This window comes from Chinchilla lanigera, unplaced genomic scaffold (genome assembly GCF_000276665.1).
Source record: "Chinchilla lanigera isolate Chin_1 unplaced genomic scaffold, ChiLan1.0 scaffold00017, whole genome shotgun sequence".
Lineage (NCBI taxonomy): Eukaryota > Metazoa > Chordata > Mammalia > Rodentia > Chinchillidae > Chinchilla > Chinchilla lanigera.
This window is the reverse complement of record NW_004955418.1, coordinates 1,122,604-1,131,288: the sequence shown is the minus strand read 5'-3', so window position 1 is coordinate 1,131,288 and position 8,685 is coordinate 1,122,604. Positions and strand designations below refer to the sequence as shown.

The window sequence follows — 8,685 nt, the reverse complement described above, 5'->3', positions numbered from 1 at the left end:
AAGAATCAAAATATATCAGGTACAGGTACAAATTCCCTATGATGGGCCAGGAGTGGTGGTGCATGCCTGTAATCCCAGGACTCAGGAGGCAGAGGCAGGAGGATTGCTGAGAGTTCAAGGCCAGCCTGAACTACACAGCAAGACCCTGTCTCAAAAACACCAAAAATAGTTTTTTAAAAACTTCCATATGATGAATATGATCATTAGGTATACCTAAAATGTACCAATAGACTTTTAATTAAAAAAATAAAGATGCTTTCAAAGGCCACTGCTAGTAACACTGAGGAAAAAAAATGCCTTCATTTGGATTTGATCATGCTGTATACTTAACCTCTGTACATTAGTGTTTTCCTCCAGAATGGGCTAATAATCATACCTATATTCCAGAATTAATGTTATGATCAATGTAATCACTATATACTCCAAACATGTACTAGTAAAAATAAAAATATGTTACAATTAAACTACCAAAGTACTTGATAAAAACTGACACTAAATAAACAGTACTGGCTACGTGCCACAGCACACACCTGTAATCTTAGCTACTCAGGAGACTGAGGCAGAAAAACCAAAAGTTAGGGCTGGGGATATAGTTCAGTGGCATAAGTGCCTGCCTAGCAAGTGCAAGATCCTAAGTTTGATTCCCAGTGCCAAAAAAAAAACCAGAAAAACCAAAAGTTTGAGGCTAGGCTGGGCCACTTAGCAAGGCCCTGTCTCAGAAATAAAATACAAGGGGTAGGGATCTACAGCTCAGCAGAAGTGCACTTGCCTAGAATGCAATAGGCCCTGCGTTCAACTCCTAGTGCCAAATAATAAATAAATAAACTTTAGCTACGGTAGCAGTATGTATCTACCTCATTCTCTTTTTTTTTCTTTTTGAGACAGGGTCTCACTATACATTTCAGGCTGGCCTTGAACTCACTTCGCAGCCCAGGCTGGCCTCGAACTTGCAGTGATCCTCCTGCCTCAGCATCATGAGTGCTGGGATTACAGGCGTACACCACCACACCAGTATCAGCCTTTGAAAAACTGCTGTAAATCAGTAACAGAGACTAAATTATAACGCAGGATCTAGGGCTGGGGATATAGCTCAGCAAATGGCACAGCATTTGCCTGGCAAGCCCAAGATCCTAAGTTGGATTCCTGGTACCAAAAAAAAACCAGGACCTAAATCAACCAGATGTCTTCCTAAAGAGTTTTCCAGCTTCAACTCTGTTTCTACAGCAGATACTCACTTGCCCATGCCCCATTCTCTCTTGCTCTCTTTAATGTTTTATGAGAGCTTTATAGAGAAAGAATTCACATGCCATAAAGTTACCTTTTAAAAATGTACAATTTAGGTTTTTTGAGGGGGCCTATTTACAGAGTTGTACATTCATTAACACTATCTAATTTCAGAATATTTTCTGCCAGGTACTTTAGTACACGCTTATAATCCCACCACTTGGAAGGCTGAGGCAGGAGGATCACCAGGAGTTCAAGGCCAGCTTGAATTATATAGCAGGACTATATCTCAAAAAACAAACAAAAATTTCATCACCCCAAAAAGAAACCCCATACCCATTAGCAGTTATTCTTACTCCCCACCCCTATCCCCTGGCAACCACTAATCTACTTTTGTCTCTGCAGGTTTGTTTCTTCCAATTATTTCATGTAAAAGGAATTATATAATATGTGACCTTTTGTATCTAGCTTCTTTCACTTGGCATGTTTTTATACATATTATAGTCTGTAATATATTCTTCTTCATTACCAAATATTTCTTTTTGGTTATAGGAAGCTACTGGGATTAAAACCAGGGCCTTACCCAAGTGCTCTCTCCAGCTACATCCCAGTCCTTTTTTTTTTTTTTTTTTTTTTTTTTTTGAGACAGGTCTTGCTATCCAGTTCAGGCTAGCCTTGCGCTCACTTTGTAGTCCAGGCTGGTCTCAAACTCGCAACGATCCTCCTGCCTCAGCCTCTCGAGTGCTGGGATTACAGGGATGTGCCACCACACCCGGCTCTTTTCATTTTATTTTGAGACAGGGTCTTGCTAAGTTGCCTGGGCTGACCTCAAACTTTTGGTCCTCCTGCCTCAGCCTCTCAAGTAGCTGGGATTGTAGATATGTGTCATCTTGCTTTGTTGCTTGTGAGAAGTTTTTAAATTATTAATTCAGGGGCTGGGGATTTAGCTCAGTGGCAAAGCGCCTGCCTGGCAAGCTCAAGGTCATGAGTTCGGTTCCCGGTACCAGAGAAAAACCAAAAAAAACAAAAAACAAAAAACAAAAAACAAATAAATTATTAATTCAATGTCCTTATTTGTTGTAGGTCTATTCAAAGTTTCCATTTTTTTCTTGAGCCAATTTCAAAAGTTTATATCTTTCTAGGAGTTTGTCTGTTTCGTCTAGGTTATTTAATATGTTGGAATATACTTATTCACAGTATTCTTTTATAATCTTTATTATTTTTATAAGATTGGTAGTAATGCCCCCTTTTTCAGTCCTGATTTGAGTTATTCAAGTCTACCCTTTCTGTTGTTGGCCAGTCTACCTCTAAGGATTTGTCACTTTTGCTGATATTTTCAAAGAACCAACTTATGATTTTATTGGCTATTTTTCTATATTCTGCTTATTTCAATTCTATATTAGTTCCTTTATCCTGCTTGTATAGGTTTAATTTGTTCTTCTTGTTTTGGGGGGGGACTACTACTGGAAACTTAATCCAGGGTCTTCTCATTAAATCCCTTTTTATTTTTCATCTGTAGACAGGTCTCACTAAGTCACTCAGGGTAAGTTTGAACTTGCAAACCTCTTGCCTCAGCCTCCCAGAATGCTGGGATTATAGGTATGTGCCACCATGCCCAGCTTTTTTCTAGTTTCTTAAGAAGACTAGCTTGCTGACTTTAGGTTTTATCTTTTAATAAGCATTTATAACAATAAATTTCCTTATAAGCACCTCTCTAGCTGTATCCTGTATTTTGATATGCTGAATTTTCATTTTCATTCATCTTAAAGCACTTCTAATTTTCAATGTAATTTCTTTTATGACCTATTGTGTTTCAAGAATTGTGGATTCATTTCCACTACTTGTGAATTTCCCAAACTTTCTTCTGTTATTGATTTCAGAGAACATACACTGCATGATTTTTTTTCTAAGACAGAGTATCGTTACATAGTTCAGGCTGGCCTTGAACTCACTATGTAGCCCGGGCTGGCCTCAAACATGTGGCAATCCTCCTGCCTCAGCCTCCTGAGCGCTGGGATTATAGGTATTTACCATCATGTCCAGCTGCATGATTTTAATCTTTTAAAATTTATGGAGGTTCATTTTATGGCCTGAGATATAGTCATGTATCCTTGAAAAGAGTATGCACTCCATGGCTGTTGGACATAGTGTTCTATGGATATGTGTTACATTTAGTTGGTTTCCTCTGCCTCTTTTAAAACAGGCTTACCAGCTAGCTCACATTACACCCTACTACTCTACTTCTACTCAGTCTTCCCTCTCAGGTCAAGAAGCTATAGCTCTTTGAGCCAGGTGTCAAGGTGCATGCCTATAATCCCAGCACTCCAGGTTTGAGGCAGGAGGATTGCTGCGAGTTCAGAGCCAGTCTGGATTATATAGTGAGCTCAAGATTAGCCTGAACTACATAGCAAGACCCTGTCTCAAAAAAAGAAAAAAAAAGGGGCTGGGGATTTAGCTCAGCGGCAAAAGCGCCTGCCTGGCAAGCGTAAGGTCATGAGTTCGGTTCCCGGTACCGGAGAAAAAAACAAAAACAAAAACAAAACAAAACAAAACAAAAAAAGAAGTTACTGTCCTTCAATAATAACAATAACAGCAGCAGCCACAGCAGTCAGTACTTACCCAGCACATTCTCTGTGCCAGGCACTCTTCTAACTTCACATAAAACCCTCATCTCATCCCCCCACACTTACCTTTGTACCCCAACCAGCTGTTCCTCAGTATAAGTGGAGCTGCCCTCCCCCTGCCGGGTCTGGTTCTGCTCATTTTCAGGCTTCTTTCCCTTTGCTGCCTTCATACAGTCACAGCAACCGCAGGGGTCGTGGCTCTCGGGGGGTCTGTCCTCCGGGTATTTGTTTCTTCTGACTGCATCAATGTAAGCTGTGAGGCAATAGCCCCTCCATTAGGCCTCCATTTGACCCCGAAAATCAACTCTGCCATCTGCCTCCACTCTACAGGATGCTTGTTGGCAAGAGAAGGTGAGTGCAAAGAACAGGCTGACACAGTGCTGACTTTTAAGCATCCACACAAAGCTGAATAAACATTTTCCACCTACGGAAACTTATATAAGCCAGAAGCATGAAGCATAAGCCCACCATATTTACAGTGGTCGGTCAGCAAATAATCTTGACTTAGAGACAGAAAAGGAGCCCGGCATGTAATCCTAGCACTTTGGGAAGCTGAAGCAGAAGGACTGCAAGTCTGAGCCCAGCTTTGGCAACTTAGTGACTTAGTCAGAACTTGACTCAAAATAAAAAAAGCCAGGCATGGTGCTGCACAACTGTAATCCCAGCACTCAGAAGGCTGAGCCAGGAGGATCCCCATGAGTTTGAGGCCAGCCTGGGGTATCTAGTGAGTTCAAAACCAGCTTGAACTATATTGTATGTCCCTGTCTCAAACAAACAAACAAACAAACAAATAAAAAGATAAAAATAGACTGGGGTTGTAGCTGAGTGTGAAGGCTCTGGGTTCAATCCCCAGTATCACACAGACAAGATAGACAGACAGACAAACACAAACACACACACACACACACACACACACACACACACACACGGCGGAGGGAGGCTCAAAAGAGGCATTTGCCCAATACCCTGCCTTTAGTTCAGTCCAGGAAAAAGCCTATTTCTCTCTGTTCCATGGTCAGAAGTGTCAATACCTCCTACCCATATTTCTTAAATAGAGAGGAGTTTAAACTACGCCCTATAAACCTAATATGCACTAAGACCCCTGGCTAGATCAGGGAGACACTTGAATAAAGCCTACTGTTGACCACAAAGAGGTTATAGTTTAATGTGAGAGGATTAAATAAATTATAATCCTTGAAGAATGTAGGGAGGGTTTCATGCAATCCAGTCAAAGACAGCAGAGCACTTACGTCTTGTCTGGGCAACCTGGGAAAAGCTTTCCAACCATCTTTCAGCTGGGTTTGGTGGTGTTCACCTGTAATCCCAGCATTCAAGAGGCTGAGGCAGGAAGATTGCTGAGAGTTTGAGGCCAACCTGGGATACATAGTGAGTTCAAGACCAGCCTGGGCTATAAAGACTCTCTCTCTCAAAAAAACAAAACCAAACAAACAAAAAACAAAGACAAAATCATCTTCCTAGCCAGGCATGGTGGCACACACCTGTAATCCCAGCACTCTGGAAGGCTGAGATATGAAGATTCCAAAGTTTGGGCCCAGCCTGAGCAATTTAGCAAGGCCCTGTCTCAAAAAATAAAAAAAAAGCCTGGGGATGTAGCTCAGTGAAAAGCTCCTGGTTTTATTCTCCAATATTCCAAAATGACATCTTCCTACCCAGCAGTGGTGGCACATAACCGTAATTCCAGCACTCTGGGAGGCTGAGGAGGACCTTAAATTCAAGGCCAGCCTGGGCAACTCAGCAAGATGCTGTCTTGAAATAAAAAATGTTAAAAGGGCTGGAGTGTAGTTCAGTGCAAAGGCCTTTAAAAAATAAAAAAATTCCGCCAATTTAACATCCTTTGCCTACCCATTGCTCCTTGGCCGCTATCTTAAATCAGCTTGGCTAACTCCGTACCCTGCATGCTATCCAACGTAACACCTCGGTGAAGCCTCCTTTGACCTCCAGGCTGCGCTGTGCGCCTTATCGGTGTGTCCCCCCCCCGCCCCTCCCCCTTCCTTGCTGTGTGCACTCGTCACTCTGAATGGACTGACAATTCCGCGAGTTCGGAGGCCCAAGTCTATCAAATCTCTGCTGCAGGATCCGCAAAATGCGGAGCACATAAAACGTATTGGATCAATACTTTTTGCCTGACTGCAGCATGGAAAAGGACAACCTATCGGTCCTGACGCGGCGGCACGGACAAGATCAAACTGGGACTGAATGTCCGGAGGCACGATTTGGGGAGTCAACGATACACGCCGGGAAAGCAAGCTAGCTGCGAGGCCGCAGCACCTCGGGTCCAGTCACCCGGCGCAGCAAGGGCCGCCGCCGCGGGCCCTGGGCGGGCACGGGCGGGGCGGGGCAGGGGACCGGAGGCAACGAACTGTCACAGGTGACTGGGCTCCCGGCCCGGGCCCCAGCGCAGGCCGGCGTTCCCGGTTCCGGATCCCTGTATCTGCCCTGGGCATCTCGCCCGGCAACCGGAACCCCGCTCCGCCTTAGCATCTCACAGGCCTCCATCCTTCACTTCAGGCGCCGGATCTCAGCCATCACGCGCCTTATCTCTCCAGAATGCCGCCTCGTCCCACCCTGCGTCCAGGTCCTGGTACCTTCAGTCCAGCGCTCCCCGCTGCCCAGTGGGGCCGACATATCGGTTTTCAGACAGCGGGTCCACTGAGCCTCCCTGCGCCCAAGGCTGCAAGAGAAGGGGGCGCTGAGCGCGAGGCACGCTGGTCATTGTAGTTCGGTGCCCTGGGCTGCCGGGGCGCGGGACTACAACTTCCGGCAGGCCCCGCGCGAGGGCCCGCAGAGCTGCAGAGCTGGACCTTTGCAGCTGAGACCAGTGGCGAGGCAGGTGACTGCGTGCCGCGTTGGTACTGACTGTTCCTCTGTAGAGTGGGCGTAGTGGCTTCTACGCTGCCTAGAATTGAGGACTTTCAAGGCTGCGCGACTGAGGATCTTTCCTGCGAAGGGCTGCACAAACTGTTGGCTAGAGGTGACAGTTTGACAGTTTGACTGTTATTCTCAGGGATGTCCTTTTATTTATTTATTTAGTGGTACTGGGGATTGAACTCAGGGCCTTGTGCATGCTAGGCGAGCACTCTACCACTGAGCTACATCCCCAGGCCAGGGATGTTCTTTTAAAATGTATGTCAGTGCCTATTCCGTGCGAAGTCTTTCCTTGGCCCTGGAGATTCGGAGATGGTTGGGGGACGCCTACCCTGGCTCTGGGAAGCTTAACAGCCGCAAAAAATAGAAAGGTAGACTCCTCCACTGTGGTGAGGAACACAGCTATTCAGGAGGCAAAGCAGGAGGTAGTGAAGGAGACAGCTGGAGAAACAAGGCAGGGCCTGCCTTGGAGCTTTCTGGGCTAGATCCACCTTCTGAGTTAAACATTAGGCCCCAACCAGGATATCCAGGTGTAAATACAATGAGAAGTAACCAGGTAACCCAGTGTATGAACAGTAAGTTTGTGTGCATGGCCCAGAGTTCAGAAACCCCTGGTCCCAATTACCATGTCTTTTTTATTTTTATTTTTTTTTGATACCAGGAATCAAACTCAGGACCTTGTACTTGCCAGGCAGGTGCTTGTGCTACTAAGCTATATCTCCAGCCCCCTAGTTACCATGTCACTGACTGTGCAGTTTTGAGCCATCCCCTTGGCTTTGGGCAATATAACTGTTTTTCCAAGGGCCGTTAAAGGTCAAAAACCCCTCTGCCCCGTGGAGAGCCCAAAACCAAGCCTCCCATTGGCAGGAGCCACACCTCAGACTGACCTTTCAATCCCACCCCAAACCTTATTGTTTAACAAACTTCACACCGAGCCTCTTTATGGGCCAAGAGCTCTCCTCATTGGCCCACCCCCACCCTGTGGAGTATACTTTCAATTTTAGTAAATACTTGATCTTGCTGCTCAGATCTTTGTTCAGGACATCGAGAAACCTGGTAATAGGAAGAGCACTTGAGTTCAGAAGTTTGCGACTAGCTTGGACAAGGTAGCAAGACCCTAACTCAAGGAAAAGAATAAAAGGTGAGGTAGATGTACAGAATTAGAGGGCAGCCGGGTATGCCCCACCCCCAGCCTGGCTCCTCAGACATCACAGAGAAAGATAAAAAGGCCAGGTTTGGGGCCCCTTCAGAGCCCCATCTTCACTGTTCCTTATTTTTACTCCATCCTGTGGTACTCTGGCAAACCTCTGGGACTTTGTTCGTCTTTTCCAGGATGGTCATTTCCTTAGCCCATTCCTTTTTTTCTCTGAAGGACCAGGTCTAAGGAACTATTCTTACTGTTCTCCATCCTGGCTTGCATGGAGTCTAGCAAAGAATAAAAGTGATATTTTCACTTCATTTATGGGTAAAAGGCTAGTGACCTCACTCACTGATTTATGCATGCAGGAAGGTGGGTAGGTTGGGATGGCCAAAGTCAGGTTTACAAAAGGGCAAAATTATCCAAATAACTATGTGGAAAAAATTACAGTACCTGGAATTCACTCAGATTTTGCCCAAGAAGGCCTAACCAATTATGATATCATCCAGCAGCTACTTCAGCTGTTGAAGAAATCAGGTGTGGCATGGGGACGTGCAGCCCCGGACACACACTGAGTAGGTTTGTGACAGAAGGCGGTTCCCGTCCTTTGGATTCATAGCTCTGACATCACTGGTGGTTCCAGGGGAGCCCCAAGAGGACCAGGCCTTGCAGGCAAAGCACTGGTTGAGAACTTAAATGTGGGTAATAGTTGGGATTTCACCACAAATCAGTGTGTGACCCTGACGAACTCTCTTTGTTTCCTTTGGCTTCAGTCTCTTCACCTACAAGCTAAGAAGGTTAGATTACTATATT

General features: G+C 45.3%; 1 protein-coding gene across 3 annotated transcripts in view; it reads right to left on the bottom strand.

The window, feature by feature from the left end:
• The window catches only part of Dnajc18 (DnaJ (Hsp40) homolog, subfamily C, member 18), a 30,193-nt gene that overhangs the window by 18,603 nt on the left and 2,905 nt on the right, over positions 1-8,685 (bottom strand). For 2 of the 3 annotated variants that reach the window (XM_005382069.2, XM_005382070.2), the window contains exon 2: positions 3,915-4,101. In XM_005382069.2, the coding sequence (XP_005382126.1) occupies positions 3,915-4,101 (187 nt within the window). Of the gene's footprint in view, positions 1-3,914; positions 4,102-6,454; positions 6,674-8,685 lie in introns of those variants that run through there. The other variant, XM_005382068.2, reaches the window with a different exon arrangement.